This window comes from Sinocyclocheilus grahami, unplaced genomic scaffold (genome assembly GCF_001515645.1).
Source record: "Sinocyclocheilus grahami isolate Dianchi unplaced genomic scaffold, SAMN03320097.WGS_v1.1 scaffold1697.1, whole genome shotgun sequence".
Taxonomy (NCBI): domain Eukaryota; kingdom Metazoa; phylum Chordata; class Actinopteri; order Cypriniformes; family Cyprinidae; genus Sinocyclocheilus; species Sinocyclocheilus grahami.
The window spans coordinates 8,397-23,585 of record NW_015506876.1 but is presented as its reverse complement, the minus strand read 5'-3'; the positions used below and the strand labels follow the sequence as shown (position 1 = coordinate 23,585).

The 15,189-nt window shown below is 38.6% G+C and overlaps 1 protein-coding gene across 1 annotated transcript in view; it reads right to left on the bottom strand.

Annotated features, from left to right (window-relative positions):
* Positions 1-6,479: 6,479 nt before the first annotated feature.
* The window catches only part of hdx (highly divergent homeobox), an 11,135-nt gene continuing 2,425 nt past the window's right edge, over positions 6,480-15,189 (bottom strand). Inside the window, exons 3-9 of the mRNA XM_016258508.1 lie at positions 13,666-13,829; positions 11,167-12,048; positions 9,394-9,447; positions 9,144-9,284; positions 6,994-7,174; positions 6,683-6,762; positions 6,480-6,599 (exon numbers count right to left, since the gene is read on the bottom strand). Of these exons, the coding sequence (XP_016113994.1) occupies positions 6,480-6,599; positions 6,683-6,762; positions 6,994-7,174; positions 9,144-9,284; positions 9,394-9,447; positions 11,167-12,048; positions 13,666-13,829 (1,622 nt within the window). The remainder of the gene's footprint in view (positions 6,600-6,682; positions 6,763-6,993; positions 7,175-9,143; positions 9,285-9,393; positions 9,448-11,166; positions 12,049-13,665; positions 13,830-15,189) is intronic.

Genomic DNA, 15,189 nt, shown 5'->3' with positions numbered 1-15,189 from the left:
TGACAGCTACTGCAGTAAACACACACTTCGATTTCTTACAGTGTTTGGAGCATAATAATAAAATACAAATAAAATAAATAGTTTGGCTTTCGGTCTGTGAGAGGTTTGCTGACACACAGTTTGACGCTTTGATTTCTTTGCAAATGTTTTGATTGACAGCTTTGTGAAGCTTTGAAACCTTTGCACATCATCTGTTACAAACCAGAGCTTCAGAGCATGCATGAAACTGCCCAAGCGTTCACAATAATGGAAGCTTTCTTATATTAAAGAGCACCTATTATGCAAAATATGCTTATGCTTTTTATATAGTTGACACATTTGTATAATGCAAATTATTAGTTGGAGTTAATAGTCTCTTACGGCCTGATTAACCATAAACAAAACAAGCCCTACACAATGAAATAAACACATTATACAGACACTTCATATTCATTAGATGATTTGTTATTTGCATTTAAGTAGTGCTGTCAAATTAAATGTGACTAAAGCCCTATTCGCACAGGATTAGTATGATCTGAGGACCTTGTATGATTTGGAAATTAGCCCCCACATCTGTATTTCGTGTGGCACATTCGCATGGGATAAGCGAAGCCTGTGATTTTACTCAAATTTACTGACTTATCTCCTGGATATGGTGTCAAGGCTTTGAGAGTCCTGTTCTATGGTCCAGTTTAATGGATAAAAAAAAGAAACAAACATAGTTTCATTCCCTGTCATTTACATTTTACCAGGTTAAAATCTAATAGCTCAAGCTTTACGCTTGGTTTATTTGTAACACTTTAACCTTAAAACCTTTTCAGCTTTCTCTTTCTGCAGATTGTATGGTTGTATGGTGTATATCGATATGACCAAACATGCTGAACTAAGAGATCGCTAATGAGCAAAGATGGGGCAGAAAAACTGCTGAGTATTTCTACTTCCCGAAGCACCAGAGGTGGAGGAATAACCTCAGAGAGCTGCACCCATCATCGTCAGGTCCTTAGATTATATATCCCCTTTGGACAGCTGAGATTTTATTTGGTGGTCGACCCTCATCTCTCCGAGGGGGAGCGCTAGAAGCCACACTGGCCTTCTGCTGGGAGCGAGACCCTGTGCGGTGGAAGCAGGTGGAAGCCACGTGCTCCTGAATGCGGCGAGGGATCAGCTCTTTTCATTAACATTTTAATAATGTATTGATTAACTAGTGCTTTTTTCGGTTTGAACAGATGAAGTTATCGCCACTGACTCGTCATCTTCGCAGTAGAGTTCATACGGATTATTACATAACCTGAGAATATTTGTTTTCTATTTGATTTGGTTCAATTGAAAGTAGACATTTCGTTCTCTATAGATATGTTTTTCATGTTTGTAAGGCAAATATACACCGTTTCTGAGTTTCACGCTCAAGTTCACAGAGACCGAGACGGCAGAAAGCGCATCCTGTTTGCTTTCATTATTTTACAAAAGCACAATGCTTTGTTGTTATTGTGAGCGCACACAAATAAACATAGTCTTTACAGATTAGAAAGATGTATTACTCTTATCTGTATGACCAAAAATTAGCATTTTAGGAATAAGTAGCAGCGTCTCCATCTGTCCTGCAGTGAGCGCACTACGTTTGTTTGTTTGTTTTTGTTTTTTCCTGCGACTAAAAGAAATTTGGTCGACCAAGTCTCTTCTGGTCTACTAACGGTTAGTTGACTATTAGGAGGCAGCCCTAGCGGGCAGTCAAAAAAATATTGTGCGGAGTCCCGTCATCCCGCAGTCGCATACCAAGAATGATGGAGTTACATAAACAGCAGTTTACATAGTGTTTGGTCATTCACCGATTACATTACTTGCCCACCGTGGCACTGCCCTCAACTGTTTATTTGTTATTTTTATAGAAATAGAATTAATTCATTTAGTTCAGCTGGAAATTGTTCGCTACACTAAACTGAAAGTGTCTGCTCTGCTCCGCTCCATACAGCCAGGTTTGCCAGGTCTGTGTGACAAAACTAGCCCATGCCAGTCACAAACAGCCCAAAGTAGCCTAATCCCAAATATCAAAATTCATAATATGTCATTTAGATACCTAAAATACATATTTTACAGTCATTGTTATGTACATTTATCACAAACACAGCTAAAACGCTTCCTACCAGTGGCCCTCCCTCACAAAACTTAACATCTAGCGCAGTTTTATCATACGTAGAATGCAAAATGTTTCAATGCAAGCTTTTCAGTCAAATGTAATTTATGCAATATTTCAAACCTTTAACATCAACACATGGCAACAGTTTAAAAGCAACCCAATATTTTGAAAAAAAAAAAAAAAACACTGCATCAAACTTGGACTTGACAACCCTGCATCCAACACGAACAGCAGGAGTCAGATTTCACTGATCACAGGTCAAGAGCAAGGAGAGATGACTGACAAAACCATAGCGGAGGATTTGCTGCACAACAGATCCTGAGCTCATTGACATATATCTGATCTTGTAAGATGTGCTGCCTTTACACAAAGTTTGCGTGATTTCAAAATCAAAAATGAAAGTGAACAGTGAGCGCTCATTCAAAAGCGATTTAAATACCCGCATATTGATGGCGGCTCCCTGATGCTAAATGTTATGAAATATTAGAATGTTTGCTGGAGCGGGTGGGACTGAACACAAAAATCGCGGGATTAAGAAAACAGTCCAGCGGTAGGGCTCTACTTGGTGGCACGAAGAGTGTGATCTGTGGCACTGCCTCTGTGTCTAATCCCTCGCCACAATCCATGTCTTTGAGCAGGCCATCCTAGTATGCCTGCAACACCCCCATGACCTGCGGATACATATGCCTTGCCAACCAAGCTAGATGTAACCCTACACAGCTTGGAAGGTAGAGCAGGTTTCCTCCACTATGACACACAGATGAGGGGGAGAGATAGCTCTCAAGAGTCTGTTCCACCCTCTGCATCGCCTCATACCCATGCTTAGGGATGTACTGGCCATCGGGAGTACCGGGACATTCCCAGTGGGACGATCGAGTAGTGGGCCGATCGCCGAAGTGAATGAGACCTCTCCCATATTAGGCGCTGTTTTTAAATTACAGCGAACTGCAAAAAGCAAATACTCCAAAAGTGTGAAGTGGCGCTACGCAATGCATTCACACAGCACTGACGAACGTGCCACAATGTGACAAACAGCGCAAGTCGCTTGATTCATTCAGATGTCAGACAGAATAGTGCTATACAGTCGTGTGACATGAGAACATTAAAGGTTCTGTAGTGATGCTGGCTGAAAACAGCCATGACAATGTAAACTGCATGACGAGGTAAATTGGAAAACGCCAAAACATAGACTTGTAAATTCAGCACCATAGTAATTTAACTTGCAATTATTAACACTGTACAATAGAGATGTATTTATTAAAAATGTTACTGTTATTACTTAAATATTAAATAAGTTCTTAAAGGGATAGTTCAACCAAAAATTTAAATGGTCATTTACTCAACATCGTGTCATTCCAAACCTATATGAATTTCTTTCTTCTGTGGAACATAAAAGAAGATCATTTCAGAAATTCAAGAATTTTTTTGGTCCATACAGTAGAAATCAAGGGTAACCAAAATGGTTTGGTAATGTTCTATAAAATATCTTTTGTGTTCTACAGAAGAAATGAAATGGTGAGGAAATGACGGAATGACATGAGGGTGAGGAAATGATGACAGAATTTATTAGCAATTTTTATTAGCAAAAATCAATGCTTTACTGTCAAGTGCATTTCTATGTGACAAAAATGCATTATTAAGTTTGGTGCATCTGTCGTGAATTCAGTCATATCTATTATTATTTACTCCAATTAAAGGCCCTATAACCCAGCAAAACATTCATGGGGGAACTCGTGGGCCAGATGGGCTGGATTTGTCCAGGGCTGAATTTTAACCCCAGTCCAGCCCTGCCCCTGCTCACAAAGCCCCACAACCGTAGAATATGGTATAAAAGCGAGCTGAGTACTCTGTGTGTTGAACTGGTAAGAACGGGAGATTTCTCAGGGAGGTTGTGCTCGGCCGGTGGTGAGGAAGCTGTCGTCTAGTTTAGAACAGACACGACCTCTTGATGCTCATTTGACCAATCTAAGTTAAGCCTGCGATCACTCGTTTTTCACTGTAAAGCTTTCGCAGTTCGTGCATTTAGCCCCTCGAGGACTGACCATGTGTGCTCCGCACACCATACAAACAACGCACATCTCATGCGAGTCGCTCCCCCGTTATAAAGCATGTGTCACGGCATCACACACCTCCTATACTTAGACCAGTAGTTAAAATAATGTGAGGCTCTAAGCTTTCTCATAAACATGAACTGAGCAGCAGACAATCAGCTTCCCTAAGACAAAGAAGCTGGGCAATCTGTGATGTAGGCACCCTTTTATGGTTTCACTGGCACGCCATGCTACATCACATGACTTCACGATGGCCAATGAGATTGATGTGTTTTCACACATGCTTCATAGGAAGCATAGGAAGTGGACTGAACACTCTTCTGGGCCTGGATGCATGAAAACCATTAAGTGGTTTAACTTAAGGGAACCCCTTAAACAAGTTTAACCTTTACTACAACTACACAGCTGTACTACAGTTCCCCAACATTTCTTATTTGTCTTTGTCTATTATTAAAGAGAAGAAAATTTGGTTTAAAAAGATATGTAAGTATGCTGTAATAGCAGCTAATACCTTAAGAACATAAGGAATAGTTCACCTAAAATTCCGGTCATCGTTTACTCACCCTCATGTCATTTGGATTCAGTATGAAGCCTGCATTTGGGGACAGCGAAGGATTCAGAGGTGAAAGAATTCCTGTTCCTGTCCTTGCAGTTCCAATCCAAACCCAAATGACTTTCTTTCTACAGAACACAAAATGTGATAATTGAATGAATATCCAGTTGGATGGATTCATTACAATGACTCGCATTAAAGCTCAATAAAGCACAAAATGGCACATTTTACATTGGTGCACTTACAGAAGAAGCATGGAATCAATGTGCTGGAGTGTGAAGCGTTAGATGGTTGGGTTGTTTTTCACCAACACCGATCAGAACACCTATAGAATGATCAGTGAGCTGTACGGACATTATCGTGTGCTTTATTAGGCATTAAAGTGAGTCCCTACACAGTCTTCATGTTCCACAGAAGAAAACAAGTCATTTAGGTTTGGACTGGAACTGCAAGGAGAGCACCAATTCTTTTTTATTTCTTCTGAATCCTTCAGTGACCCAAATTTAAACAGACAAATAGATTTTCATTTATGCAAGAAAAAAAAACTTTTTTTTCTCCATAGGTCAATTGCATAATAAGTTTGGTGAGTTGGTATGACATTCTGATACACCGGTAAATTGCCTTACGACAGTGAATTCAACTCACTTAACTCTAGGGAGCTCCACAGTCGCAAAAATACACAAAACTGCATACAGTTGCATTATGAGTAAATAATAGGAAAAAGAGTGACAGCATAGACTTTTCTCCCCCAATCTTTCTTTTTAAATGCATTTTGCATTAAGTTATGTGTCAGTGTCATGTGTGAGATAAAGAGGAAAGAAAAAAAGGATACACTTAAAAATATACCAGGTGGCATTAAGAATGTAAAACACCATTAAAAGAAGAAGAAAGACACGCTTTCTGTTAGCATGACTCCTGGATTCGCCTGGAACCTGTTGTCAAATTTGGCATACATATAGTCTGGAGTTCCCTTATCAAAAATCATCACTATAAATGTCATTATACATTTGTAAAACCTTGGCATTATTTAAAAAAAGTAGAATCTAAATATGGCAGGGCTACAGATAAAAAAAAAGACTAGGAAGCTATTGATGCCTAAAATAAAACTTTGTTGTTGTTGATAACTGTAGAACCACTCAATAAAGTGCTTCAGCTCAACGAGTGCATATCTTCCTACTTCAGCTTTTAACAACTCACTGGCATGTTGTGAATATGTACCTGTAATTACACAACGAATCAGTAAATATGCATAAATACATAATGTGTGTATTACATACAGTAATGGTTTCCAGGTTCATTTCTGAATCAAACATAACTGGAAAATGACTCGCAGTTCAGTGAAGGAGCCGGTTGGGAACTCAGTAACGGATCTGAGCAATGAAGTGATTTCTCCAAACACTCGGACTAACATGGTAAGTTACTTGTATTGTGTGTTTAATGTCGCAGTCTGGATAGGACACGGTGTAAAAGGAGATACGAGTAATTAAAGAGACAATCTACCCCAAAATGAAAGTTCTGTCATCATCTACTCCCCCTCGTGTTATACCGAACTCGTATGATATTCTTTAGAGTTTTCTGCAGAGGAAATGCATACAGGTTTTGAATGACAATTTGCGTGAAATATCACTTTAAGCTGTTGGCAAAGAGCTGTGTTTCTTTACATGGCAATAACATAACACAAGTGATTCTCTGAAAACTAACGCATATGGGGCCAGATCCATTTGTCCTGGTCATTGTGAGCTTCTTCATTATCTATTCATTCTTATGCAGCTCTTGACTCTCTGCTTACCCTGAACTCTAAGAGGTTTTGCATCTGTTCCATCTCAGTGGTCAACATGTCACCATCATCATCATCTTCTTCTTCGTCAACGATTTCAATCTTCTAGAAGAAAGTTTCATGTTTGAGTCAGAGTTAGCATTAAACCGTTAAACTGTTTGGTTATGTTGATGGATATGTGCTCATACCACATGTTTAGCAGGGGTGGAACCATCTGATTCATCATTTACATCATCATTTTCTTTCAAATATAAATCACTGGCTCCATCTTTAAAAAAAAAAGGCAAATGCACAATTACTAGACATAATGGCTTATCCACCCAGTGTTTTTTTTTTATCTGGTTAAACGTTTTCCCCTTTCTCAAATCGAGCTGATCTCTATCAACTTGTGGAAAATGGGCATCCTATGACCCCTTTAAAGCAATACTGTTTTCTGTGCTGATGTAATTAAAAATCAGTAAGTGATCTCATGCATCAACAGCATGAAAATCATCCCCACCGTCAGACAAACAGAGTGACATGAGGTCGTTGTGTTCGCTGGCCTCTCCTAGCTCTGGAGTCTGACGCTCGTCTTCAAGGATGTGAGGGGAATGATTTGGGAACATGGCCGGCCCTCCTTTAGGCGGAGGAATTTCAATGCCCATCAAACGGTACTTCCTTCTGCGGTTACCAATCCACGTCTGTCAAACACAGGTTTTACAAGGCTTTATATAAAAACAATGGGTTTTGAGAATAATGTGAGATACATGTAAGAAGTCGTATGATTGAGAAACAAGGTTATGCAGTATCATGAGGAAAGGGTTGGAACTGTACTCAGACTCAGAATCTCTAAATGAGATTAGGTAGAACTGTAGTTTAGATTACGATTTACAAATCAGCAAACACTGACATCTAACCAATGCTGGGTAAGCTCTTCTAAAAAAGTAAGTAATCACTAGTTACTAATTACATCTTCAACAGTGTAATTAGATCACTGTACAAATTACTCTCTCCAAAAAGTACTTACTTATTACTTTCTAAATCCTATATATCAACCTCGACAAGTTAATGATATGAAACGGTTCTTTTAATTCTTTCAAATAAATAACAGATAACTGCATAAACTATTCTGGTCACACTTGTGGAGTATACAGGTGCATCTCAATAAATTAGAATGTCGTGGAAAAGTTCATTTATTTCAGTAATTCAACTCAAATTGTGAAACTCGTGTATTAAATAAATTCAATGCACACAGACTGAAGTAGTAGTAATTGTGATGATTTTGGCTCACATTTAACAAAAACCCAGCTGATTGGCATGTCACCATATTCTAATTTGTTGAGATAGTGAATTGGTGGGTTTTTGTTAAATGGGAGCCAAAATCATCACAATTAAAAGAACCAAAGACTTAAACTACTTCAGTCTGTGTGCACTGAATTTATTTAATACACGAGTTTCACAATTTGAGTTGAATTACTGAAATAAATGAACTTTTCCATGACATTCTAATTTATTGAGATGCACCTGTAATTCTCACTATTAACTGACTATTAACTTTTGCCTCAATATACTCCTGCTTATTAATACTTAATAAAGTAGTTGTGGAATTATAAGGTCTTGCAGAATAAGACATAAATATGTGTTGTTTTTTTAAAAAGTAATAATAAACAGCCAATGTCTAGTAGTATTCATGATAATTACCAACTAGTTAATTGTGAGAACTGGACACTAAAGTGTTACCAATATTCTTTTGAACTCAACAAAGTATTTAAAGTGAAAAAAGCATGCATTTTAAGGTTAGACTTTAGATTTTTATGTTAAATCCGCTGTTGTATTGTATATATAAATGTTCTACAGTCTATACAGCATTATGTTCAATTACATAAGAAGTAACTGTAATTAAATTACAGAAAAATAAGAGTAATCCCTTGCTTTATATTTTCAAGGGAGAAGTAATTAAATTACAGTAACTAATTACTTACTAACTAATGCCGTGTGCTATTACTATTAATTTGGGCAAATTCTACAACTGGGGTTACATTTCACATCAACAACAACAAAACAAAAACACCAGCATGCTTTCTCAAAATTACTATTGGTAATATCTGTTGATATAATATTTCATCAGTGTTTTTAAAAACTGTAATTTAAGAGACATTCAAGGCAATCTGAAACATACGGTGCACAAAATATTTGTTTGAGATTATGATGTTTTCCCTTAATATTCCCAAAATATGATTTTTGTGAAGAAATCATTAAGACACATATACTTGTCGTCAATGAACATGTCCCCTGAATTACAGAATGACTCTTAGATCTAAACAGAAGAAACACATTCAACAAAAAACTACAACAACAGGCAGACAATTTGACTGAATACCATTGAGAGTCATCATCTCTCCCGTATGTCGCTTTTTAGTGTGATATATTCTGTGCAAAATAATAAATAATAGTGTGACATTATTTTCATGCAAAAAAAGTCTGAAGCTTTGTGATGTGACGCTGCATCTGTTCGATAGTCGAATGATGAATTATGAATAACGAAGGTTTTTTACGAGGGGAAAATGTAATATCATTTACGCAAATACAAAACAACAATACGTTGTACTGTATTACTCTGTGTAGGTATAAAAAGTGAAGTACACTGTGAGTTGAGTCCAGACTCCTGACCTTGATGATTTCTGTGTCCACACTGAGCTCGCAGGCTGCCGCTGAGATCTTCTCTTTGCACAGAGAGCCCAGGCTGGTCATGCCTTTATCCCAGTAGCGCTTCAGCGTGTACACGTCTCTGTCGCTGAACTGCGTCCTGTCCTGCAGCTTAATACACACTACACCTTTTATTAAAGCCATCATCAGCAGCTGACAGTAAAGTGATCTCTGATGCGCTAGAGAAGAGCGGCAGCACATCTCAGCCACTCACCGTTCTTTTCCTCGAGTTACTGTGAAGCCAGGGAGCCGACATGTCACTCGTTACCTAAAGAAACACAAAGGAAAGCCTGTTCAGAGATTAAGACACAGCCTGTTTTTGATTCTGTCAGTAATGTGCTCATCTCAGTGATTAAGTACAGACAAAAGGTGATCGCTACTCTCATAAAACACTGAGACCTCATGTTTTAAAGCAACTCTATGAAAGGTTTTTTTCTTTGAAATGTCAGTTTCAGAATTGAAGACTTCTTATAAGCTGGATGGCTTGTGTTTCTTTCCCTCACTCACTCCAAATGTCTGTTCTGGGAATATTATCAGTTCGGTGAGCAGATACCGAATTCTGTGTAAAGGCAGCAGCAAATGCATGTATACAGATAACCCCTGTAATTACACTGCACACTTAAAGAAGTGTCTTCTGCTCATCAAGGCTGCATTTATTTGATCAAAAATACAGAAAAAAAACAGTAATCTTGCAAAATATTGTTACAATATAAAATAATGGTTTCTATTTTAATATCCTTTAAAATATAATGTATTTCTGTGATGCGCAGCTGAATTTCCATCATCATTACTCCAGTGTAAAGCGTCACATGATCTTCAGAAATCATTTTAATATGCTGATTTATTATCAGAATTATCAACAGCTGTGCTGCACAATATTTGTTTGGAAACTGATACTTTTTTCAGGATTCTTTGATGAATAAAAAGTTAAAAAGAACAGCATTTATTCAAAATATAAATCTTTGCTATCACTTCTTAACAATTTAACACATCCTCGCTGAATAAAAGTTTTAATTTCTTTATAAAAAAAAGAAAGAATAAAAATGTACCGACCCCAAACTTTTGAACGGTAGTGTAAGTCACAGTGAGTTAAACTCAGAAATACTAAACATAAGTACATACAGTTGAAAATTCTGTCATCATCAAGTTGTCCAAACTTTCTTCTGTTGAACACAATAATGTTTGTGACCAAACAGTTGGCAGCCATTGACTTCCATAGTAATGAAAAAATACTATGGAAGTAAACGAGGAACATCAACTGTTCGGTTACCCACATTGTTTTAAACTTAAACTTTTTTTTTTGTTGCTTTTTTAATCTTGTTTTGTGTTCAAAAGAAAAAAACAAACTCACACAGGTCTGGGTGAAATATCCCTTTAACTATTAGTAACTTATTACTAATTTACGGTTAAAACATTATATAAAATTAAAAAAATATATATGCAAAATGAACTTTAAGTGCAAATGAACTGACAGCTCTCATTCAAAAAATATTAACAGAGACATTTTAACAATAGTTTCAGGTGAACGTTGTTTTAAGTTTACTTTAAGTTGTTGTAATACTTTTTAATATTCTGTAATTGTTAATATATGGTGAAACAGATTTGGCTTTCAATTATACTGTACTGTTGAATGGCTATAATTACTGATTTTATCCCCATAAACTGAAAAAAAAAAATCAATTTAATAGGTGCATCAATATCAGTGATTCTGGCCTTCATTCATAGTACTTAGTAAAATATGTTATTAAACAAATATTTAAAACATATAATCTCAATGTTGTTTTCACATTTCACATCCAAAGTGAAATAAACTCATAATTTTAAAGTATGTAAGTAAGTAATATGCTCAGAATCGACTCGAGAAAGAATCGCGATGCATTCGGAAAATCTCAGAATCGATGCGGAATCATTTCTCGACTCGCGATGCATCGATTTATTTTCCCAGCCCTAGTAAACGCACTGAATCACTGTAACCATGACACCTTACCTTGAGGCAGGGGATTGTGGCAGACGTCTGCGAGAGCAGTTTCAGCGGCAAGCTGCCGGGGGACGATGTTCTGCTCAGTAAGGAGCTGCTGGTTTGACATCCCTTCTCTCCAAAGAGAGCAGAGTTAGAGGGGTTGAGCCCCGGGCTTACAGTCAACGAAGAGGAAGCTTTCCCACACTGCATCTGCGCTGCCATGTTGGCCAGCTCCTCTTCTCTGGAGTACTCGTCCTCAGCGTCGGCCGTCTCCATCGCGATCGAGAAGACCTCGGACGCCTCGACCGGCCTCGTCTTCCTCGCCGCGTCTGGAGGCCGCTCTAATCCGGCCCGAGTGAAGACATGCTTAATCTGAGCGCCGGCACCTGCAGGAGCGCGGTGCGCCGCGGCGGTTTTCTGAGGCCATGACGCATGCTGCTCGGCTCGGCTCTGCGGGGCCCAGCTGGGGGCGATGACGTCTCTGGAGGGGAAGGGTTTGAGCGTCTGGCTGCACTTGAGCGCGCTGGAGCCGCCGGGGATGATGGGGGATTTCTGCTGCACGGCGGGCGGCTCCATTTCTGCGTGCGAGGGCAGTGATTTCGTCACTGTCCTGTTGTGAACGGTAGCATCGAAGCAGTTGGCGTAAATGCCCGTCAGAATCACGTCGCTGAGCGGGGAGGAAGATGAGGAGGAGGAAGAGGAGGACGAGGCCTGCGGAGGGAGGAGGTGGGTCACCGGAGGGCCGCGCTGAATGCTCCGCATGGCCGCTATCTCAGTCGACAGCACCGAGCCGGCGATGAGCACCCCGGCTGATCCGCACGAAACATGCTGATGGGACAGCGCTTGAGCGCCGGCTCCGTTCTGATCCGCCTTGGATGCCAGCTTCCGACGCTTGTTTCCTACCCATGTCTGAAACCACAGAAGAAGAGAAACACACTGCCATCAGGACGGCTTTGAAGAACTGGATCTATTTCATAAGAGAAGGAGGATTTTTTCTATACAACTAAAATTCAAAAACTCAAAATTTGAGAAGAGAGAACCATGAAAGTATAAGCCCATATCATCAGAACACAGGCTTTGCGTGACGAACAGATTGAATCAATTATACTTTCCTTAGCAGAAACTATAAAATAATTTTTTAAAAACAATTTCAAACTCAAATCAACATGCCAATGCGCCCTCTATTTTACAGACGTGAATTTACATTTCCTTCAGCCTGAGGCGTATTCATTTCACTTTTGGTGTGAAAGGGCTTTTACATTTGTAAAAGAATAACTTTTTATATTAAAAACAAACAAGCAAGCCCTGCTCAGATTTAAAAAGTAACGTAACACATTACTTTCCATAAAAAGTAACTAAGTAACGTAATTAGTAACTTTTTTAGGGAGTAATTGCGATGCATTTCTTTTAAAAGTAACTTCCTCAACACTGCTGACTAACCATGCAGTAATCAGGAGGACTTTACATCATCCCTTACACCTCATTCACAGGGCGTCACCATCGATGTCAGTATATTTGCATGAGGCCATCTGATTGGCTCATGCCTGCTTTGATGCTTGAAAAGTTGAAAAGTTTTCTACTTCTGCCGCGAGCAACGCCAGTGACGAGACGCAACGGACCCACAATCCAGTTCTGCAATGCTTGATGTCACTCCATTCAAAGGCGTTGAAGCCCCGTGTGAATGCACCATTGCTGATGTCTTTCTAGTTTGAACTTGTCTGTCCGTCTTGACTAAAAGCCACTTTCTAGGAACTGTTACAAGTGAGCTAATAAAATATTAATAAGCTACTAAAAAGTCAAATCAATACTTTGTGCCCAATAATTATTCACCATGTAATAAGCAGGAGAATGTACAGCCAGCCTGTCGTTATCACAAAATTATCTACATTATAGGATAGAATTAGAAAAGTGCTAGTATATAGACGACCATTAAGCTATTAACACAGATTAAAAGACACCTTTTGAAGTCACTGTTCACTAAAAGATGTCCCTCTCTGCTGTAGCTCTCAAATCCAATGCGCTGCTGCTGAGACACTTGCAGTGAACAATTTAGTGATGTGAATGGAAATATAAAGCTTATTTTACACAAGCACTTACTTTAATGCATTATCTGAGCTGTAAAAATGCTCATTTCTAGGGTTGTTTTAGGGTTTTGTCGTGGCAGCAAGGATTACACACGGAAAAAGTTAGCAAGCCATTCTATTCAAACCCATTTTCAGAGCATCAGTGAATAAAGATTTCAAATTCTCTGCGTTTTATTTTATGTTTGGTCATTTTGTAAATATCTGTATTGGCCAATCACCACACTCACTCAGTCATCACTTGCAATGCACATTTTTCACATGTTTTAGTCAACTGAATTAGCATAAAAGTATGTTAGTCTACACTGTTATTTTTCATTTAATTATCATCCTGCCCTTTAGATATGGGTATCAGTCACTGATGACGGTCGACCGCTAAATAACAACATAACCAGCTCAAACCATCTGAAATGAAATGTTACATGAATAAAACGAGCAGGCTTACTCTAACCACGCTGAAGTCGAGTTTGGTCTCTTGCGCACACTGCAGGATGAGCTGGAAGCAGCTCTTGCTCTGATTGATCATGCCGCACTCATAATAGCGCTCCAGGATCCGCTGCTGCTCGGCGCTGAATACAGACCGCAGGTTCATCTGCAAGACAGGAGAACCTCATGCAAAGAATGAAATAACGCTGCTAAACAATTAAGAACTTCCTATTGCAACAGGCAAAGCCATATTATCATCTGTGGCATAATGTCTGCATTTGTGTTAAATGATTCAGTAAAATCCTATATATTATTTGAGCATGATGGGATGATGAATGATAGACTGACAGTTTCCAATTTTGTCCCACTAGTCTCATCTTATCATAACATCATGTCCAATGTCTTGAAACGGTGGCTGGGTTTCCATCGAACTGTTTTCATGTGTTTTCTGAATGTTTCACCCACAGCTGTGTAAGGGGATATCAGGCATTTCAGTCCTCGTTATCTGAGCTATTTCACTAATTTGGCACCATCTTCCAGCAGTATGTATAACTGCTTTAGTACAGCAAATAACTGAAGCATTGAGGTCATTCAGCTGCCAGGCACACTTCATAACTTGCTTGATTTTATTCACATTTTCATTGAAGACTATGAAATACAGAGATGAGTCAAAATTGTATTCACTTGTAACTTGTCAGATACCACTGATAGAGTTTAAAGCATTAAACCTGCAACAGTACTTATGTGTAACTAACAGCTGATCAGTTACACTTCTTGATTCACAATAAAACCCCAGTGTGAGTAATAACCCCATTGCTTTGTTCGGGTCTATTATATTGTAGCACTGAACCCCCAGCACTGATGCTGTATGTGGGGAAAAAATGGTGAGAACCGGGGGCATGCTCCACATAGAATTTGTTTTAAAGATATTTGTTTCACATGCTCATTTGTAGTTACTTTAAGGTATTTTAAATTATTTATATTTGTATTACCTTATATTTCCAAAACTGTAATTTTTCACACACACACACACACACACACAAATAATTAAATAACATCTTGCTGCAACATTTTACAAAAATCAAGATATAATAAAATATTTGGTCAAAACCCCATGTTATAAACGATGAAGTGCTATGCACGCTATTTAAGACAATATTGGCTGATTAGACCTAACATGCAAAATGTTTGCCCTCTCTCTCTCTTCACCGTTCCCACATCTCAGACCTCAAATACATAAAATATTACCCTTTTTAGACATAGTTTAGTAAAGAGTTAAGAAAATACTATACAAAACGTACTAGCAGTTGCCAAGTGGTTATCAGTCTTACTTTTCCAATACAAATAAGACCAGTCTACCTTTTCATAACGGAATATAACAAGTTATGACCAGTCTGCATAAAAACACTTTCTCACTAGATCTAAGCAAATCTCACTGGTGCCCTATTTTGATCTGAAAAAAGTGAGTTGTCAGCTAAAGCTGAGGGGTTTGCAATGCATCTATGCAGTGTGACTGTCTCAAGTGAAATGCACTGAACTGCAG